The 21982-nt window shown below is 41.0% G+C and overlaps 2 protein-coding genes across 3 annotated transcripts; both read left to right on the top strand.

Moving 5' to 3' along the window:
* Positions 1-212: 212 nt before the first annotated feature.
* atp6v0a2a (ATPase H+ transporting V0 subunit a2a) lies at positions 213-8658 on the top strand. Of its 2 annotated transcripts, none has more exons than XM_072455402.1 (21): positions 213-491; positions 668-841; positions 1570-1648; positions 1724-1821; positions 2109-2246; positions 3151-3227; positions 3302-3428; positions 3911-3993; positions 4068-4161; positions 4228-4440; positions 4522-4672; positions 4756-4895; positions 4982-5139; positions 5375-5465; positions 5538-5656; positions 5733-5943; positions 6016-6135; positions 6219-6335; positions 6981-7098; positions 7167-7338; positions 7803-8658. In XM_072455402.1, exons 2-21 carry the CDS (start codon positions 731-733, stop codon positions 7903-7905), a joined length of 2520 nt encoding a protein of 839 aa, XP_072311503.1. In that variant the 5' UTR covers positions 213-491; positions 668-730; the 3' UTR covers positions 7906-8658. The 2 variants fall into 2 exon arrangements, with proteins under 2 accessions (XP_072311503.1, XP_072311502.1); XM_072455401.1 differs by having other exon boundaries at positions 3130-3227.
* Positions 8659-9416: 758 nt separating this feature from the next.
* On the top strand, positions 9417-18411 carry osbp2a (oxysterol binding protein 2a). The gene is made up of 14 exons (XM_072455400.1): positions 9417-9589; positions 9801-10006; positions 12407-12657; positions 12753-12921; positions 14642-14762; positions 14949-15012; positions 15088-15216; positions 15296-15541; positions 16128-16248; positions 16599-16702; positions 16791-16886; positions 16997-17181; positions 17263-17483; positions 18214-18411. The coding sequence occupies exons 1-14, from the start codon at positions 9429-9431 to the stop codon at positions 18354-18356; spliced, it is 2217 nt and encodes a 738-aa protein (XP_072311501.1). The 5' UTR covers positions 9417-9428; the 3' UTR covers positions 18357-18411.
* The last annotated feature ends 3571 nt before the right edge of the window (positions 18412-21982 follow it).

The following is a 21982-nucleotide window of genomic DNA, read 5'->3' as shown; positions in this document are numbered from 1 at the left end:
AACACATGTAACCCTTGTACCTCTCCTCTGTTAAATATCATCACTTTTCCTTCCCAACACAAGTCACAATACATAACACCAGGTATTTTTGATGATCATATTTCTCTTATGCATGTAAACACACGCCAAAAACCAGGTATATCGATTGGGTTATGTGAATATTCTATAATTATCTGATTTTCTTTCCTGCAAAGCCACTGGGACGCCACGGATCTGGCAACCCGGGAACGCAATCGGCGCTACTTGCCGGTGACGTGAGACGAACACAGGCCGTAGCCTACATCCAACTCTATAATATTTAACGTGGCGTGTGCTGCCTTTAGCGAAGTGTGTTTATACAGCGGGTTGATGATTTATGCCACCAGCTCCACGTTAGTCATCTGCGCGTCTCCGTAGTCCCTCCTCGGCTCGTGTTTGTGTCGAAATCACAGGTGTCCAGCTCCTGCAGGATGACGCCTATCGCCGCTCGCTGCAGACGCTGCAATAAAGAGGTTTGTGCCTTTTGTTTTCATGTGGCTGAGCTGTGAGAAAAGGGGCAGTTTCACAAGGAACAAACCGACGTGGCTCCTGCTGACAGAATGAAGACAGCTCCTCTTCGGGAAAATAATAATCCTCAGGGGGATGTTAATTGTTTTGAGTGAAATAAGTGCTGTGTGTTTTGCTGTAGTGACGGCTGCTGGAGAGGGTGAGGTGTTTGCACAGACAGAGGCAGTGCTCTGCAGATATCATCATGGTGTTTCGGAGCGAGGAGATGTGCCTGGCGCAGTTGTTCCTGCAGTCTGGCTCTGAGTACGACTGCATCAGCGCGCTGGGAGAGCTGGGGCTGGTCGAGTTCAGAGATGTCAGTCACTCCTCATTTATTACACTCTTAATGACGTGGACATGCTGTTTTCAACATCGCTGTGCTTTCCAAATAGACAGCTTACAATGTCTTAAAGTTGTTTTCTTTTATTATTATTTTAAAACATTGTCGCAGCAATTAGTTTACTAAGTGTGTACATGTATACAGTAGTGGAAGGAGCCTACTGAACTCAAGTATGTAGGGCATATGGATCATCATACAGTAATTGCTATCTGACAACGCAGGCTATACAATGTATATTTAAAAAAAAAAACTCTTTATAACAAAGATCATTCAATTATGATCATTAAATCAAGATGTCACAAAAATAATAGAAAAATTCAGATTTTCATTAATAATACATTTTGTATTCGTTCACACAATCGTAAATATTCCTTATCTAGAAGCTATTTATTTGCTTAGATTTACACCATGTCGATGTACAATAGAAAACTACAGTGAGACAGCTGTGCTCTGGGACAAAGACTCTTACAGAACTCAATAATTTGCATGGTTTCAAATGCAACTAATACAATTACTAGAATTATACTTGATTACAAGTTTTATAAAATATTCAGAAAAGCACAATTACTCAAAAAATGACTGAGTATTGGTAATTACTTTCTTTCTCACCCCTGGCTTTAGGCACATGACGTAATAGAGCACCTCATTAGAGTCGCTCACATTGATTTATCTATGATCTTTTTTCTCACCTGCTCGGCTTTCAGCTGAACCCAAGTGTCAGCTCGTTCCAGCGACGCTTTGTCAGCGAAATCAAGAGATGTGAAGAGATGGAGAGGATTCAGGGTAAGATGAATATGACATGACTACAGCAAACCTGTGCATCTGGTATTAAACACTCCTGACTGCTGTGTGCACAAGGGTTTCTTCTGCGGGAGATCCAAATGGCCAAAATAGCTGTGCCACAAGAAGACGAGTGCCCAATAGCTCCACCTCCAAGACAAGTGCTGGAGATAATGGTAAATCATACTCTTGTTTACATTTGAAAAGAAAGTTCAACCAAGTGTCGTGAAGAGCACGAGATCTCATGGTGATTGTGGAAATGAGAGAAAAGAACTGACAAAGTAAGTCTGTGTGAATATAATGTGGTGATGAAAGGTTGAAATATCAATAAACAAAAGCATAAGAAAGACGACATACACATAGCAGCCATCGCTGTGCAAGTGCAACGAGTGATCATCAGTGAAATGAGGACTGTTGACAATGATAATAATAAAATTTATTGTTTTGCGTGTGATGCTTTCAGGAACAGCTCCAGAGGCTGGAGATGGAGCTGAGTGAAGTGGCCAAGAACAAAGAGAAGCTGCAGAGGAACCTGCTGGAGCTCACAGAATACACTCACATGCTGAAGATCACACGCACCTTCATCCACAGCCGCTCCAGAGTAAGTCTAAAACTCTGTCATAGCTGCTCATATTATAAAACACTTTTTGATAAGGTTTGATAAAATAACTCAATAAACAGCCCATTGTGAATCAAATTAGAGAATACAGGATATTGCCTTTCAATGATGAATCTGCCTTTCACACAGTGTTTTCATGTCAGTTTGGGTGCTTCCCTTCCTCTAACATTTAGTTTGCTTCAGTGACTGAGGTGGAGGCAGGGTTTCATTAAGGACAAGGTCCTGATGTTACAAGCTGCTTCTGACTGGGGGCTGGTGATGTGTCGATTTTGCTTAGGCCACGGTTTATATTTATTCATCAAGTGTTAAATCTAGCTTTATATTGAAGAAGCTGGGCTTCTTCTGCCAGTGTGATTAGGTCTCGTGTCCCCATCTCTCACTCACCAATATGAGGAGTGCAATAAAGCTGCATTATATGAAATTGTGCACAGAATCACAATATAACAATCTCATCACAAGGCAGATCGTAATTTGATTTTTTATTGTCATTTCGACGCCATATCAGCAGAAGTGGCCCAATGATTAGAATAGTTTGTTTAGCAGTTTGAACCATTGCACTCTGTTGTTGTGTCTTAGGCAAGACACTTTGCCAGTGAGTGAAGGCAGGGCAAATGGAGGCCTGCAGTGGTTCTTACCACCACGAGAACAAAGTGAATGAATAATGTACAGACTGTAGTGACTTTAAGTGTTGAGAAGAGCATAGAATAAGTCATGCCTCATTATTAATATTATTGCCCTGAGTTAATTATAAATGACCATTTATAAAGACATTTGTGGGATAAAATGTCTACATTTCTTGCAGAGCCTTTTATGGAGCAGTTAAAATAAGCTGTCTTGAATGAAATATATTCCTTTTTATAATTAGCATGAGGCTCTTGGTCCCCAGTATGAAGAGTTCCCCACTCTGGACACAGACTCAGTGACCGGCTGCACCGGCATGCAGAGGCTGGGAGCCAAACTGGGGTGAGCTGCTCCACATTTGATATGGTCTCAAATAAACAAAAACATTAATGGCATATGGTATTTTCTGGTTGTAGATTTGTTTCAGGTCTTATCCAGCGAGTGAAGGTGGAGGCCTTTGAGAGAATGCTCTGGAGAGTCTGCAAGGGTTATACTATCCTGAGCTACGCAGAAGTAGATGAAACTCTAACAGATCTCGACACAGTGAGCTGATGCATACATCTCATGAATATTATACCTAGTCAACTATCTGGTAAATCTCACTTCCTCTGACAGGGTTCTGGTTAGTCAGTGCCTTTAGGGAGGAGCTAACTACAGTTAACAAACCAAAGAAGCTAAATAGATGAGTGGAAAAAAGTCAAACTGGACAACTGAGATCATCTATTAACAATGAAAAACATAATCACTGATATAAGATATGATTTGGAAACCACATCAACTACAACATTCTTACGCTTCCAGCTTTCCTTTAATTGTTTATCTGGATGACAAAATGTCCTGAACCGTGAAAAGATTATTCAGGTATATTTTGTAGTAGTATAACTGGATGACTGGGAGTCAGACAGGAGAATTTGCTTACCTGTTTACATGTTCCAGCTGCCACAAAGAAGATACCACAATGTTTTATACAGTCTGTCTGTAGCTCGACACTCATTATAGTGTAATACATGTACTGTTTATTACAGGGAGAAATAAGTGAAAGTGTTGTGTTCCTAATCTCTTTCTGGGGTGATCAGATTGGACAGAAAGTCCAAAAGATATGTGATTGGTATGTATACACGCTAACATATCATTGTGATTGCACTTTAGGTTTACATAATTAACATACTGTCTTTATCACAGTTACCACTGCCATATTTATCCACACCCGGAGAATGACGAGGAGAGAGCTGATGTGTTGGACAGCCTGAGGATTCGAATCCTAGACCTTAATAATGTGCGTTAAAATGACATTGATTATTGGCCACAGACATAGGATGATTTGTTGACTGCTTTATCACAGGTTTTACACCGCACCGAGGACTACTTGAGGCAGGTTTTGCAGAAAGCCTCAGAGTCAGCCTACTCCTGGGTTGTACAGGTCAAAAAGATGAAGGCAATCTACCACATCCTGAACCTCTGCAGCTTTGACGTCACCAACAAGTGTCTGATCGCTGAGGTTTGGTGTCCTGTCAGTGACCTCAACAACCTCCGGGTGGCGCTAGAGGAAGGCTCAGTGAGTGACGATAAAATGTGAATTCAGCTGTACTTTCATAATAAAGACGTGCTCCAAGGTGTTTCTTCTAAATGCACTTAGAGAAAAGGTGACGCTACCGTTCCATCGTTTGTGAATCGCATTCCAAGCTCAGACACTCCTCCAACGCTTGTAAGAACAAACAAATTCACCTCCGGGTTTCAAAGCATTGTGGAGGCTTATGGGGTCGGAGACTATCGCGAGGTAAGCCCAGGTAAGAAGCTCTGTTTTATCAACTTTATTCATTACTACCGTTTCTTCATTACTGCCTTGTTGATATGAATGTTTTGCTTGCAGCGCCGTATACAATCATCACCTTCCCTTTTCTGTTCGCTGTGATGTTTGGTGACCTTGGGCACGGTGCGGTGATGAGTCTGTTCGCTTTATGGATGGTGCTCACCGAAAAATCTCAAAAGAAAAAGCGCTCCAGTAATGAGGTCGGTTTCTCTTACTGCTGCTCCACAAAGTACAACAGATGTGAATGGTCTTCAGCTGGAGATAATGATTCCTCTGGCCTTTGCAGATATGGATGACATTTTTTAACGGGCGCTACATCATCCTAATGATGGGGCTTTTTTCAATATACACTGGGCTCATCTATAATGACTGCTTCTCTAAGTCTCTCAACATTTTTGGATCCCGTTGGAGTGTCAAGGCTATGTTCACAAATCAGCACTGGACGTGAGCATTTGAAGTGTACATTGGCAGAGATTAGAATAGATTATTATTATACTTTTGTTATTATTTTAGTCACAAATAAACACCCAGATTTCCTAAACATACATGCTGCAACTCTTGATACAGCGTTTTACTATGAGTGACTTTTGAGTTCATATTAATTTACCTTTTCAAGAAATTAAGATGTCTTCTTTCACCTCTGCTACTCTCATATATTTGCATAATTTGTCTCTCACAGGAACAAAACTCTCCAAACAAACGCTGTGCTTATGCTAGATCCAAATGTCAGTGGAGTTTTCAGTGGGCCTTATCCTTTGGGCATTGACCCCGTAAGTATCAAAGTAAAGCCTTGACCGCCGCCGCATCATCCTTTAACTCACACTCTCTGCCTCGTACAACAGATATGGAATTTGGCCGTGAACCGACTGTCCTTCCTAAACTCTTACAAAATGAAGATGTCTGTGATCGTGGGAGTGATACACATGACATTTGGTGTCGTATTAAGCGTTTTCAACCACCTGTGAGTAGAAGAGCCCTCATTTAACACACGTCTCATCCACGCTTTAACGGTGTCACGTGTTTGCTTCTCTCTTCAGGCACTTTCGACAGAAGTTTAGCGTCTATCTACTCTTCCTCCCCGAGCTGCTGTTCCTGCTCTGTCTCTTTGGATACCTGGTCTTCATGATTTTGTACAAATGGATTGCGTTTAGTGCGCGCGATTCCAGTCGGGCCCCGAGCATTCTCATCCACTTCATCAACATGTTTGTCATGCAGGGGAAGGACATCTCGCCGCTGTACCCGGGGCAGGTGTGTGATCGCATCATTCTTACCACCGGACGTTATTGCGTTTGTCTGTCTTACGCGTTGTTCTTTTTATAGACCGGGTTACAAATATTCCTCATAATTGTAGCCATGCTGTCAGTCCCTGTAATGCTGTTGGGAAAACCTGTTTACTTGTACTGGCTGTATCGAGGAGGCAAAGGTCTGCGCCGACGTAGAGTAAGAATATACTTTCACGTGGCACATTTTGTAAGAGATGTTTAACCCACTGTATCGTCTAAAGTGAAATTGTTTTGCTCAAGGGGTATGAAAGGGTAAGGCGTGTGAGTGAGGATGATTCCTCAGCACCGGCATATGATGAAGAGGATGAAGAGGAAGGAGCAGAGGAAATATTCAGCCGAGAACCTCTTCCTAAACAGGTCAGAAATCACACATCGGTTAATGACATTGTCACGACGTCAACGTGATTCCTCAGCATATGGATTTATTGCTGTCAAAATCTGGGCCTAGACATTAATTCTATATTTAGTATGGATTTATTTAGTGTGTTGATAAAAATGTGTACAATATATCTGTGCTGCTGTAAGGATTGGGGATATCAGGTTTACAAAATCAACATAGAAACAACAAAAAATGATGTTATACCTGAGAAAATAAATACGCTACATTACAAATACATTAGTGGGCCTTGATATGGACAACTATTGTTATCAACCACAACAACGTGACACATCTCAGATATTGGGATTGACTTAAAATTGTTGCTTTTTTCACATTGCCCTTATTGAGAAGTGAACGATGAAACGTCTATAAAACACCCTAAAAACATAATGCATCTGAAGAAATGTATTCATAAAGTTAAAGTCTGCGGTCCTCTTCATAATTCAGTGTCTTTTATGTATGTGACGTGTGAATCAGAGAAACAGCACTACAAGTTTCCTCTGGATTAGTAAAGTATCAATCTGTAGTTTATAAGGCTCTCTCCTCTGACGTCCCTATGAACTGGGACCGCATGTTTTTGCACACTCACTTGAATAACTGCATTACTCTCTGCGTTTGCCCAGTTTGACTTGGCCGACAGCCTCCTCCACCAGTCCATTCACACTATCGAATACTGCCTGGGCTGCATCTCCAACACGGCGTCCTATCTGCGACTCTGGGCTCTCAGTTTGGCTCACGCACGTAAGCAGGGAACATCAGGGACCCGGCGGCATTGGCTCCTGTCCTACTTATGCACACGTGTGTTTCAGAGCTGTCCGAGGTGCTCTGGGAGATGGTGATGCGTCTGGGCTTCACCGTCACCACTCGAGCGGGCGTGGCGTTCCTGGTCCCTGTGTTCGGGCTCTTCGCTGTGCTCACCGTCTCCATCCTGCTCGTCATGGAAGGCCTGTCTGCTTTTCTACACGCACTCCGCCTTCACTGGTCAGTCTGCATTATTGTCTGCATTATTACACGTCTCTCTTCCTGCAAAAACAAAAGCTGTTTGCATATTATTCTTACATTCATATATTTAGTGTGATGAAATAGATGTACTCTGATCTTGGCTGTGTATCTTTTATAAATGAAATGTGTGCCTTGATAAAGAGATATCAGTTTTTAATGCAGTATTTACACTTTTTGGTTTATCGGAAACTAGCCTTAAATCTCCAGCACAGGACATTTAGTTTGGGCCGACTAAAGACATAACACTTTATTTTAACACTTCTCTCCACTGCTACACAGCTCCATTATGGGTTAGCAGTAAAACACAGATTCTTATGTATTTATTATATATTTCCTTATTATACTTTCATTCAGAAGAGCAGCAGAGACAGTACCTGAGCTCCACATTCCTTCCCCGCGTTGGTGTTTTGAAATGTGCGACTACTATTGTTTCTCTCTTTCAGGGTGGAGTTCCAAAACAAATTTTATCATGGGGCCGGTGTCAAGTTTGTGCCGTTCGACTTCTCTCTGCTGCCCTCTGTGTTTGAACAGGATGGTTTGCTCTAAAAGCTGCCAATGAGGACAGACGCTGACTTCAATAGCAAAATACTGCAAGATGGATTTATTGACACTGTGATTACACCAACCGTTTAAGACAATGAGTTCAAAACGTCTCTTGTAGCAACATTTTTTCATCTTCCCACCATTATCGGCTGTGCTGACTGCCTTACTGCTCCAGAAAGGTTCTAAATTGGGGATTTTGATGGTCAATCGATGCCCAAAGGCTTAGTACAGTTGAATAATCTTGAAGTATTTAACTTGCATTGTGCTGTGAGAAGATGTTTATTCTCAACATGTACAATTTACAGTACAAGAAACATCAAAACTGCAACAATATTATCACCATATTATTATATAGTGCCATAGAGATTCCTTTGTGGTCATTTTAAGGGGTTGCCTTTGGGTCTCTGCAGTTTTGTATAAAAATCTTCAAAATGACAACATTAAATTATTTATAGATTCATATGGTCACAAAGCACTTTGCAGAAATGATTGTAAATTTTTCACTCAAGTGTGATGACGCCAAATGAAAATGATTTTGAGCTGTTAGCAGTTGGCTTATTTATGGAGTTTATGTAAGCTCTCTTGTAATCTAATGTTAAATTCTTCTGTCAAAACTCAAGAGGCCATTGGTCTTTCTTTGATGACACTGCATCTTGTTATTTAATTATGGTATTTATTTAAATTATCTGTATAAGAATATCATATTTTACCAATTTTGATGTTGAATAAAAGTTTCAGCTGCAATCACATCATGTCTTTACGTGCACAGGACAAATGTTATAGCATAACATGAGTGTCCTCTAGTGTCTTCACTGTGTTCAGTCCACTTCTAATATGTGTATCCTACAGTAACAACTGTGACCACGCAGTTTGATTCAGTGTTGTTAGAATTTTGGAGTTGCATTTAATTAGAAAATGGTTTGTAAATCATATCTTTACATTTTGAAAGCCCAGTTTGTTCATTACAATCCCTCGTGTCCTGCACTGTGGAAAAATAAGCCTAGAACAGCTACTTTTACGTTTTGCAGTTCATGCGGATAAAATGTGCAGACGTGATACAGTCCCGTGGAAAAACGTCATCGTGTTCCCGCTCCTGATCCACGGGCTTCAGAAACACGCAGTGTGGCGTGTGTATTGTGTTACGCTTTAGCGCGTCACATCATGAACTCGTTGCGTTTTCTGGGACCGGGACAGAGCCGCAGCCCGGCACCGGCAGCAGCAGCAGCAGCAGCAGAAGAAGAGGCAGAAGAGGCAGAAGAGGCAGAAGAGGCAGAAGAGGCAGAAGAGGCAGAAGAGGCAGAAGAGGCAGAAGAGGCAGAGGCCGTGCAGTAGCTTTACCGGAGGAAGAGCGCGTTACCGCCACAGACTGTGGTTACATCTCTCTAAGCTAACGGCCCAGCTGTGCCGCAACTCGGCCAAACTGCGCCCATCCCGCGGCTCCATCCCGTGAGGCACACGGTCCACACGGTCCACACGGTCCACACGGTCCACACGGTCCACACGGTCCACACGGTCCACACGGACAGATGAACGAGCTGGTGAAAAGTTTGCCCTCTCCCTCTCTGCCGGGCGTCCTCATGCCGTGCTCGGACACCTACAGAGGCTGGCTCTTCAAGTGGACCAACTACCTGAAGGGCTACCAGCGCCGCTGGTTCGTCCTCAGCAACGGCCTGCTGTCCTACTACAGGTAACCACGGCGACCGCAGGGGCGCGCGAGGCGTCAGCGCGAGCTCAAAGTTTAGGAGGCTATGGTATCAAATGTGTCCTTTTAAAGCTCTATCTAAGTAAGACACTTCTACCAAATGTAATGCCATGCTTCCAGGCTTACATCTGTGTGGCTTTAAGCCCACTTTCTCAGCTCTATATTATTGTGTGGCTCGTGTATGTTTTAATTTCAGAACTCAGGCAGAAATGGGACACACCTGTCGTGGGACAATTCCCGTGGCAACCGCTCACATTGATGTGGGAGACACCTGTCACTTTGTTTTGACGAGTGGAGGCAGGAACTACCACCTGAAAGCCTCCTCAGAAGGGGAGTGCCAGCGCTGGGTTTCGGCCCTGCACCAGGCCAAGGCCACTGCCACCCTGATGATGCCCCACTCAGGTAATAAGATAAGATAAGATAATCCTTTATTGTCCACACATGGGGAAATTTCATTGATACAACGCAGTAGTACAGCCTCACTCTGACTCTGATAGAGGCACACAGGGCTGTTTTTGGCTCTAACCCCAATGCAGACTGCTGCAGTTCAGGCCCACTTACCCGGATGCACCACTGAGTTATTTTGATAAGAAATACAATCTAAATGTCTTGAGAGGAACTGGCCTGAAGGGGGCAGCCTTGTCCTGAAAGTAACCCAAATGAACAGTGATGGTGCAGTATAGAGCAGCTTTATTACTTTTAATAAATGTAATATTCAATATTTTCTTTACATTGTGTGAGTGGCACAAGTCAGTATATATCATTTTAATAATATAATGATAAAGTTCTGCTTTCAAAAGTCTGAAAAAGGAAAGATATCTCTGGGGTGCCTTGTCCATCCTTAGACTATGGTCCATCAGAGATCCATACAGTCTATGGTCCATCTCTGCACATAAGGCATAGCTGTATTCTTCTACACAGGGAGAGACACGTTCTCCCTCCTGCACGTCGCCTGCCTCGGTCTCTGGTCCCTCCTGTGACGGCAGTGACGAGTGAATGAAATGACCTTCGTGTAGACTCCTCCTCTGAGTCGGGCAGAAGGAGGGGTAAACAAAGAGGAGCAGGAGGGAGCGTGGATATTCACTGAAAACATTTTTGTCTGTACAACTTGGGACAATAGGGATAAAGAAAGCAGCCTTTGTCGTGATGGGGGTCACCTTGTGAGTATGCATTTGTTTTGAGGACTAGTTAGATGAGTTAGTAATGCAGCTACTGATGTTAATCCACTTACTTTTGTAGATGTGTGTTGTGATTTGACAGTTTTGATATTGGCAATTCATTTTGTTTCTGGACTATTCTGTTTTGCTCTTGGGACATTTCAGATTCAAATTGCATGCTATTATGTTACATTCTGTTTTCAGTAATACTATGTGGACTAGGTTAGTAATGGGTCTGTTTCAACAACTGTGGCTAGTGGGTTTGACTCTAGCCACTTGATCTGTTTTGTTTTATTTTAATTAAGCTCTGCTTGGGCAACTGCAGGTGATGAGGGTTTGGAGACAGGCTCCACACAGTTAATCGTTTCAGTTTACTATGATTGTGTTTTCATCAGATTCCTTGCTGCTCATATGGAGTGTGCACTTAATATAGAGTACATCAACATAATCCATGTAGCAAAGAGAGATAATAGCATTTTTTTTACACTCAAGCATCACTTACAGCCTCTTGAAATGCACTGGTCCCATGCACATGTGACTCTCAGTGCACTTTAGAGCAGGGGACAGCAAAATCAGGTTTCTACTTTGGTAAAATACATTTCTTGTATTCTTGTATCTCACAATGTGTATACTGGGTCTTGTAGTTGTCACTTGTGCATGTTTTTTTTTTATGATTCAGCCCTGAGTCACCATTTTGTTTTGGCCCGTCTTGTGTCTTGTGTGAATATATAATTTGGTTTAAAAGTTGTTGTTTTTTAAAAAGGGCATGAAATAATCAAGAGAATTGAACAAAACTGCAGTCTTTAATACAGAAGATTAAGTCAGTGTATTATGTAAATCCTAGTTCTCTGTGTAAATGGGTCAGTTATTACTAAAGCTCCGAGGAGTTTTTAGTCTCTATTCTTCCATCTAACTCCTCTGGGACAACATTACTGTACTTTGCCCTAATAGTAGTTTCACCGCCAATTTTTACAATCTCTAATACTCTAGACATATTCAAAGCCGGAAATCTGTTTGACTGTTTGTTACTGATGTTTTTAAGCTACACAATAGCAGGACAGAGAGTGGTGTAATTACCTTCATTAACCCCAAACCATGGACCTACAAGGCTTTTATTACCACTCATTTTGATGAATTTTGGCCTTGCACCATTGAAATCCTGCAAGAAAAAAAAAAGCATTTGATCGTAAATGCGTGAATATGGTGATCATATAAAAGTGAAATTCTGTGTCCTGCACTAAGATTGATTGATTGATTGGCAACTTTCGGCCAACACAAAGAGTCTACTATATTATCTTTATGTGTGATTTAAGTGGTTGTAGTAAATGGGGTGTGTTCTTTCATCTTAAAATCATTGAGACTGATGGATCATCTTCTGCAAGTATGAGACTGAGAGCAAAGAGGGAGAGGATAGTGCGTCATGTCTTTTTTTTTTTTTTTTCCCCAGCTTCTAAAAATAGCCTTGCCTCCTGATTGCACAGCCTCGCGTTACCAAGGCAACAGGGTTCATTCACAGCTTTCCCATCTTGTAAAAAGTACGGGTTCTGGGTAATCACACACATCTGAACTGTTATTTTCAACCTTCCCTCAGCGTAACTATTAAAAAAAACCAAAATGTAATGGTATCTTTCTTTTCCTTTCGAAGATGACTCGGGGGATGAAGGTCCCGGGCCACAGGAGGACCGCATCTCAAACACGGGCGCACTGAAGTCTCTGACCACCAAACTGGATGACTTGAGCACCTGTAACGAGCTCATAGGGAAGCACGGCGCCGCCCTGCAACGCTCACTCAGCGAACTCGAGGATCTGCGTGGGACCACGGACAGCACGGACAGAGTCAAGACTGTTAACGAGCGGGCCACTCTCTTCCGCATCACCTCCAATGCTATGATTAATGTGAGCCTCGCGATACCGTGTCCTCTACCGCCAGTCGTGCGTTGTAGGTCGCTTGCAGAAGAGTTGCCTCAAAGCTGTTTGGGTTTGCTTCTCAGGCCTGCCAGGACTTTGTGGATGTAGCCGAATCTCACAATCGGAGGTGGCAAAAGGCTTTGCATTATGAGAGAGAACAGCGGCACCATCTGGAGGAAACCATCGAGCAACTGGCCAAGCAGCACAACAGCTTAGAGAGAGCCTGGAGGGAGAACCCGGCTTCATATTCAGGTGAGATTCAACTGTTTTCTGCGATACAAATTCATCTTCATCAAGAAACCGGACCCTTTTTATGACTCGTTTGAGCAACTTCTAAACATCTGAATTGTTTATCAAAGTTTATCAGTGCTATCAATTCACCTTAGGCTTTCATATAAAAACTTACTCTAGTGTGTCTTGGATGAGTATGTGTTTCCTGCACTGTCAATCCTTAGAAAATACAAAAAAACAACTAGACAATGTGCAATGGTCACATGGGTCACATTTTTATTGAGCGCTTTTCTACCTTCAAGGCACTCAAAGCGCTTTACATCAAGGAACCAGTCACCCATTCACACACACATTCACACGCAGACACTGGGGGCAAGTTGGGTTGTAAGTGTCTTGCCCAAGGGCACAACGGCAGTATTCACATGAGGAAGCTGCGATCACACCACTCTGAAGACGAGCACTCTACCACTGAGCTACTGCCGCCATTGCGTAAAAGTACTACATGTGTGTAGTAAAGACTTCATTCTTGTTAGGCTTGAGCCATGGAATGGAATGCTCATTCCAAGGAATGCTCGAGTCTTCTAACATACTTTGAACTCATGGGCTTTGAAACACAGAATAAAGTCTGAAAAATAAAGTCTGGCTGCAATGTAACACTTGTAGAAAAAAGTCTGGCGGTAATGCAACAATTGGATGCCAACCGCCATAAAACAACAACAACAACAACAACAACACTTGTATAACAGCCGCCATAAAACAACAACAGCAACAACATGTATTTTAGTTGTGTAAAGAAGTGTAATTTGCAAAATGTGTGGAAAAGGTACTGCATTTGTGTGAAAGTACTGGATTTGTGTAACACGTGTTGTTGAAAATGTTCAATATTTGTAGGAAAATATTCAGCACGGCCACCTTCCTGCCCGTCAATGTTTTCTGCTGCGTTTTACGGCATACCAATGATGCTCAGCAATTCACCGTTGATGATTGCGTAGTTTGCAACTCAAATAGTTGTTTGTCCTGACAAATTGCAAGATTGTGCTGAACGCAGACTTGAGCAGGGAAAAAGGGAGAGAGCCTCGGTGACCCGGCTGCACCCCCTCCTCCCTGTAGAGACGCTAATTAGCATTAGCGTTAGCATTAGCAATTTACTTTTGCAAATACTGAAAAATATTCTGGTATGTAAAAATGTCAAAAGCAATAGCCCCCCTAAGACTGTGAAAGCGATCGTAAAGAGGTATAACTTGTTGAAATTGGTGAAAGTGTTAAGGAGTTGAAAAAATATAAGCAAATACTGAAAAAAGTACAAGATGTACAAATGTCAAAAGCAACAGCAGCAATAAGACGGTGAAAGTGATCGTAAAGAGGTATAACTTGTTGAAATCGGTGAAAGTGTCAAGGAGTGGAAACGCGTCATAAATCCTACAATCCTAAAATACAAGAACATATATTGTCTGCTTTATGACATCATAAGCAGACACTCAATTATGGCATGTCATGGCATTGAGGTCCTTTGAGACTTGCCTATTTAGTAAAGGCATTTTAGATTATAATAGAGTGGCTTGGTTTTTTGTGTATATTTTTTGTACATTAATGTTCCCTCCACCATAGAGCGCCTCTTTTATCACTACTTTCCATCACTGCCCCATGAAGCCTTCCTCTTTACTCTTGGTTCTCAAGGTGAATTCTTTTTTTTTGCCTTGCTGGTTTGTAATTGACAACAAATGCTGTTTTGTTCTGAAAGGTGTGGAGAGGTCTCAGCACGGGGATGACAGTGAGGAGAATGAGGAGGCAGAGTTTTTTGATGCCATGGAGGACTCCCCTGCATTCATAACTGTGGCTGCTACTGCCGGCATACAGCACAAGTAAGCGCTTCAAATCAGACTCTTGTAAAGTCTTTGAATTCAGACCTGCACGTTAGTATTCATGTGTTTAGGTGCGACACTGAAATGCAGGTCCGACCATAAGAATCCTACACTTATTAAAAAGTGAAGACCAAATGAACCTAATCAGGCTATTGTAAAGTCAAAAATTGTGCTGTTCTCTTTTAGACGCTCAGGGAGCAACCAAAATATGAGTGGAGGAATGCCCAATGACTGGAAACGCAATGGAAACGTAAGCAATAAATACATCAAAACAATAAGCGTTGTGGGTGTCTTCTACATGTTTGGATTCATATGTTTACTGTAGGATACCTCAGTCACCAATCACAGAAGAACACGGCGCTGCAGTATTCCAGACAAACCAAATTACTCTCTCAACCTATGGTCCATTATGAAGAACTGCATTGGCAAAGACTTGTCCAAGATACCCATGCCTGTAACTACAGCGATCGTACTTGCACGTGCATTCGACAGGCTCATTTGAATCACATGCCCATATTTGTTTCTGATTTTAGGTCAATTTTAATGAGCCACTGTCGATGCTGCAGCGGCTGACTGAAGATCTGGAGTACAGTGAGCTGCTGGACCGGGCTGCTCGCTGTGACTCTTCTCTGGAGCAGATGTGTCTTGTAGCTGCATTCTCCGTGTCGTCCTACTCTACCACAGTGCACCGGACAGCCAAGCCTTTCAACCCGCTGCTCGGGGAGACGTACGAGCTTGACCGTCTGGAGGAGTTTGGTTATCGCTCAATCTGCGAGCAGGTGGAGAATGCAGTTTAATTCCATATACACCATCTTCAAACAGACATTTTGTATAGAGTTTTTTGGGTTTATTCTGATATAGAAAAAAAGCAAAAGAAGGTATCATCTGTTGTAACGTTTGTCGTGCAGAAAATAATTCAAACGGCATCAGGTGTCCAGGGCCAGGGGTGAAATCTTCAGCCACTTAATTTCAGTGAATATCACAGTTATGTTTTAGCGAAATAACTGAAATGCATCGATTAAAAATATAACTGAATCATACATTGAAATAAATTAGATTGCGCACACACCACTTCAAAATTAGGACTAAACTGGGACTAAACCTGGAGCTAAACCAGGACGAAACCAGGACTTGTACTGGACTAAACTCAGGACTAAACTGGGCTCAAATCAGCACCAAAACAGGGCGGCTGTAAATGCACCTTTAATTATTTGTTGTTTACCGGTAATTGCATGATGATGTGACTCAATGTATTTTTGTGTTGTTAATGTTTGAATGGCTGCATCTTTGGGGAGTATTTGCTCAAGGCAGTGTGTTTACAGACAACAACATAGGGTTCCACTTTGAATCTCTGTGTATTCATAGGTCAGTCATCACCCACCAGCTGCTGCTCTCCATGTGTCGTCTCAGCGAGGATGGTCCCTATGGCAACATATCACCATCGACAGCAAGTTTCGTGGAAAGTACATTTCTGTCATGCCTTTAGGTATGCTCTCATTCACTGTCTGGAATACTGAATTCAAATTCTATCCACCACACAGCTCTACCTGGACCTGTCCTTGTCCATTTCTTTGTGAAAAAACCCATCTTTGACCAGCATAATCTTTTTCTTTGTTTTTTTTTTAACATGCATGCAAACACTCCCGTTTGAAGCCATGTCCAAATTTCCATTTATTATTTTGCAAAAGATCATATTCCCCAAATGCCCCATTTGCAGATGCAGCCTGGCCTGGTCTCCCCAACCTCTCCTTTACAGCTCTAGGCCAGCACTTTTCTAACAATATCGCTGTAATAGACTGAAAAATAACAGTCTCCATTATTGTCTTCATCCCAAAGGGAATATTCACCTACATTTCCATGCAAGTGGCAATCACTATGTGTGGAGTAAAGTGACCTCAACAGTGCACAACATTATTGTAGGGAAGCTTTGGATTGATCAGGTAAGTCCTGTGGTACAATTGCAAATGTTTTCACATCAAATAGAATTGTTGTTTGTAAAATTATTTTTTTTTGTCACGTTTTTGTCAGTCTGGAGACATTGAAATAGTCAACACAACAACTAAGGACACCTGCCACCTTAAATTCTCTCCCTACAGCTATTTCTCCAGAGATGTCCCCCGCAAAGTAAGTTGACCTTGTTGGTCTTGGTAATGGGCCATTTTAATAAACTACACTTACAACTGTTACTGTTGTATACACACTAATGTAAGGCTTTAATACAAAACAAACCTCAGGTTACAGGTGTGGTTGAGGACAGAGATGGCACAGGCCATTACATCCTGTCTGGAAGCTGGGATGACAAAATGGAGTGCTCTAAAGTCGTGGACAGCAGTGAAGGATGTGGAGGATCAGAGGGCAAGCAGAAGACCGTTTATCAAACTCTTCAGCCCAAACACTTGTGGAAGAAATATCCTCTCCCGTACGTTCCATTCCTCTACTCCTAAGAACTCTGTTTAACATTCACTAACATGTTTCTGATTCTTCGCCTACATGTATTTAGAAACAATGCAGAGAACATGTACTACTTCTCTTCCCTGGCTCTGACCCTGAATGAATCCGAGGATGGTGTGGCTCCTACGGACAGTCGCATGCGCCCGGACCAGAGGCTCATGGAGGCAGGTCTGTGGGACGAAGCAAACATTCAGAAGCAGCGTCTAGAAGAACACCAGCGACTGGAGAGGAAGAAACAAGAAGCACAAGCCAACCACGCCTTGGAGGATGGTAAAAATACTGACTTTCATTCTGGCAGATCACTAAATTTGAGTTTATTTGCAATGACATGTGACAGTAGCAAGGAGGCTTGAGCCACTAGTCACTAATAGTGCACTGAATGTCTCCCCCTGCTGTTTTAATATTTTTTTTGTCATCTCCACTCACCTGTCAAATGAAACTTTCATGGCTCTTTTGTAATATTGTGGCTCAAGTTAATGAATGATTTTTTTTATATATATATCAATGGAAATATCTGACATGAAAGTAAACATATTTAGCCTGAGCTGGTTCTATTTTTAATAAAGAGAAATAGAAACGAGCAGTGGTACTTGTAATTTTCCTTGCATTAGTTGTGGATATTTAGGGTAACAGGGAAATATCCAGATCAAACATGCAGTGAAATCAGCTCTGGCTTCATTCACACATGTCACTGTTCTGGCAAAATGCAGGTAAATTCTCAGGAAAAGCTGCATTTGTGAATGTGGCTTCTACTCATGTGAAGCTCATTCTATTTTCTGATTGGATAATCGTCTTGAGAATCAACTAAATTATGTTATTATGTTATTAAATTATGTTATTATTCAAGACGATTATCATGTCCATCATGTCCAGTGTTTTTGTAATAAAGAATGTATCAATATTGCATGTGTTTGTTTGTTTGTTTGTATTTATTTATTTATTTATTTGTGTTTGATGTTTCATACCTTTCCTCTCAATAACTCATAATTCTTTTCCACAGGCCAAGATGTGGAAGGCTACAATCCACTGTGGTTTGAGAAGAGAACGGACGAAACAACCGGGGAAATCACTTACAATTACAGAGGCGGTTACTGGGAAGCAAAAGAGAGACAGGACTGGAGCCAGTGCCCGGAGATCTTCTAGAGCGTTCCTCCACCAACTCTGGACTTGTAAATACACTTCTGCTCTTTCAGGAAGCCACTCCGTCTGTGTGGTGGTATGAAAAGCCAACGATGAGCAAAGGCCTTTTCAGATAGACTTCTCTTTTACAGCTGCACTTTTACAAGTCTTTGAGGAAAAGCATGGCTTCAAATGGTTGTTTGGCACTGTAGCAGATGCACACAACTATCAGGACTTCAAGGATTACAACAGGGCAAAACAATAATAATCCAGGTTTTTGAAAATACTTTTTAAGGTTAGCTGCCCTAAATTGTGTAGTTCAGATTTCTAGAAAACAAGGTATATGTCAAATAGGTTGAAGGTTTTTCAGATACGCTCTGGATGACCTTGGTCACCTACAGTGTGACCTTTGTCCTAAAGTGTCAGATGGAGGTTATACACTTCTTTTCATTTCTCACCACATGACACCAAAAGTCATTCAAGGCCTGATACATAATTTTCAAAATAAGTTGTATCGGTGATAAACCTGATCATCCAAATTAAAACTAATAAAAAACAGTATTAAATAAATGAAAATCCCATGTCTCTTAGGAATGATACCATCAGTATCCGTGCCAATACTAAACAATGTAATTCGGTGTTTGGCCCAGTGTTTTTCTGATTCTAATCTGATTCCCCAATCAATGTGTTAGTGACACAAATTTTTCCGTCAATATAGTAATGCCAAAACTTATTTTCAAGATCAGAACCTCTTGAATTAAGACGCTTATTCTGACCTTTAGTTTGATCCATGCAAAAAGACATCAGATAGTGCTATTTTTATTTGTGCTTTGACAAATGCTAAGTCTGGTTCAAAGTTCAGGAGTTTCACCAAAGAGGTTTAACTCTTTGTGTTACTCACATTAAAGTGGGACTCTGAGACAGAATAATGATTGTGGACAAGTGTTTTATTTGTTTACGTTTGAGCACTGTAAACGTGCAAATAAAACAACTTCAAAAATTAAAATAATGCACTTGACATAAGAAGAGGCTCAAATAAACAAAGAATTGAAATTAATTTAATGGAGAGCTTCTGCTGCTGTTGTTGCAAATTTACCGTAATGGGCCTATAAATAATAATAATAATTTAAGTTTTTTTTTTACTTTAAAGTTATAACTACCCTTTGCATTTTAGGAACAGGTTTTATGCCAAGCCAAGTTCAAGTAGTTTTAAGAAAAGTTACCTGGTACTGGCTGATAGTCAAAGCCCAGGCATTGGCATTGTAACTGAAAAAGATGCATCCCTAATATCTTGCTTTTTAAACAAAATGTTTAAGATAAGATAAGATAAGATATTCCTTTATTGTCCCACATGGGGAAATTTCATTGGTGCAACGCAGGTAGATACAGAGGTAGATACAGAAGAACAGATCACTTATAGGAAGTCTGAAAAACACTTTCAGTAGAAGATCTCCTATAAACAAAAACTCGTTTACAGGTTTTATTTGCAGTTTAGGGCATTTTTTAGCATTATAGCACAACTTTTCTGCACATGGTAGTTACAATATTTATCAATTCATAATAAAGATGTAATATAAAGTACATATGTATTCATCATCATCAAGATTAAAATGTTTATATAATTAAAATAGTAGCTGTAAATTAGTTGAGAGTAGCCAAAGAATATATACGCTATGTTCAGTGATACTATTAGGTCATGATGTACAACTAGGAATTCATTAAGAGAAATTCATGGCCTGTATATTGCAGAATTATTTACAAAAACATAAAAAAAACAAAAATAATGTTTTATAAATCTTGAGTGATCATCTTCAGGTTATTTATGTGTAAGGCAGAATCTTAAATGCAGCTGAGATGTATTTAAAATGAGTCCAAAGTTTACTTATGCAAAGTCTAATAGCATAGACTAGAGCACATCCTGTTTTTTTCCTGCAGGCTGTGTGTGTTAGATCATCTTTAAAGTTTCCATGAGAACATATATGTTGTTGCATGGACCGTAGTGAATAGCTTCTTCACATATATAATACCCCTAATACCCACAGATGCATATAGAAATCATGTGAATTCACCTTTTGTGCCCAACGCCCACAGAAATGTGACCGTTTTACTCAAATAAAGACAAAGTTGTGAATGTGCCTGGACTGTTTTGTGATTAGTTGACTTGAAACTGACTCGAACTGGACCACTCAATGAGTAACAAGCTGTACCTGTATTTAACTTGTACTTTAAGTGTACATGGATACTGTTTGTGGATACTTGTTAGTCTTTGAAACATAACACAACATTTTCTCACAATAGTAAGATTTGAACAAACTTGTGAGAAAATCAGATGTTGAAGCTGCAAAGAGTTTTTTATTTCTTCTTTATTCCTTCCTTTCTCCTTTTATTCCATATGCGGAATAGAAGAAAGTTGTAGTATTTAGGCCATTTAACTCACTAGTTAAATAAAGGTATATTTCTTTGCACATTTGAAGCTCGGATACACTTGTTCAATTTGGTCTGGATGTCTTATCTGTAGTAGAGGACTGTAATAACTTGATATTTTAGATGTTTGGGTTAGGACTGCAATGATATGTTCAGGTGAGTGAAGAGAAGGAGACACGGCGACGGATTGAACCTCACATTTTCTCCTTTGATTCTTCTCTGATCTGATTGATCGAATCGCTTGAATGATGCCTGACGGACTCTCCCTCTCTCCCTTCTTCTTTGATGTTTTATGGCGGTTGGTATTCATTGTGCTACATTTCTGCCACCCACTGTAGTTGTGACACTTGAGTCACTTTCGTTATTGTCACTGTCCTCAATGGCTGGCAGCCGTGCATCCAGTGGATTGAGCTTGGACAGGAGATCAGTGCTTGTAGCGTAACACTACAACTACCTCTCTCTCTCTTTTTTTAATGGTATAACGTAAAACACATACTTTGAAGCCATACAACTACGGAAGCCGTACAACTACAGTAGGTAGTGGGAAATGCACCTTTTCAGTTGGCTGCTAACTGCCTTTAATTTAAAAGTAACCCAACAACTACAACTGCATGTAAACATCAATGGAAACTGAAATGACGCCAAACAAACAAGACCAAACAGGTTCTACAGAGAGTCTTTTGTATTATCACTATAGTTGTTTTTTCCTGCCATGAATTGCTAACATTCCCACATTTCTGTTTGGCTACGCCTAATGTGGTGTGTAGACTAAGATGAGATAAGATAATCCTTTATTGTCCACACATGGGGGAATCAAGCGATTACTTGATTCATGTGCAATTCATGTGCAATTACTGTGAAATTCATGTGCAATCTATGTGCTGTCGTGACACATATTCCTGTGCAATTACTGTCGTGATCACATGCAATGGTATTTATGTATTTATTTGTCTATGGGAGTTTTTATTTATTTATAGGAGATCTTCTACTTAAAGTGTTTTTCAGACTTCCTACAAGTGATCTGTTCTTCTGTATCTACCTCTGTATCTACATGCGTTGCACCAATGAAATTTCCCCATGTGGGACAATAAAGGAATATCTTATCTTATCTTATCTTATATCATTGTTGCAACGCAGACTAGGCCCAACTATTCATCTTGTGAAGCCAATTTTGAATTTGAGTTACACATGACAAGCCTTGATTGAGAGATGAACAAATATTGAGT

This window comes from Eucyclogobius newberryi, unplaced genomic scaffold (genome assembly GCF_026437365.1).
Source record: "Eucyclogobius newberryi isolate DKJ021-1_F unplaced genomic scaffold, fEucNew1.0.hap1 SCAF_2, whole genome shotgun sequence".
Classification (NCBI taxonomy): Eukaryota; Metazoa; Chordata; class Actinopteri; order Gobiiformes; family Gobiidae; genus Eucyclogobius; species Eucyclogobius newberryi.
The sequence above is the reverse complement of the archived record's forward strand: the minus strand, read 5'-3'. Positions and strand labels throughout refer to the sequence as shown.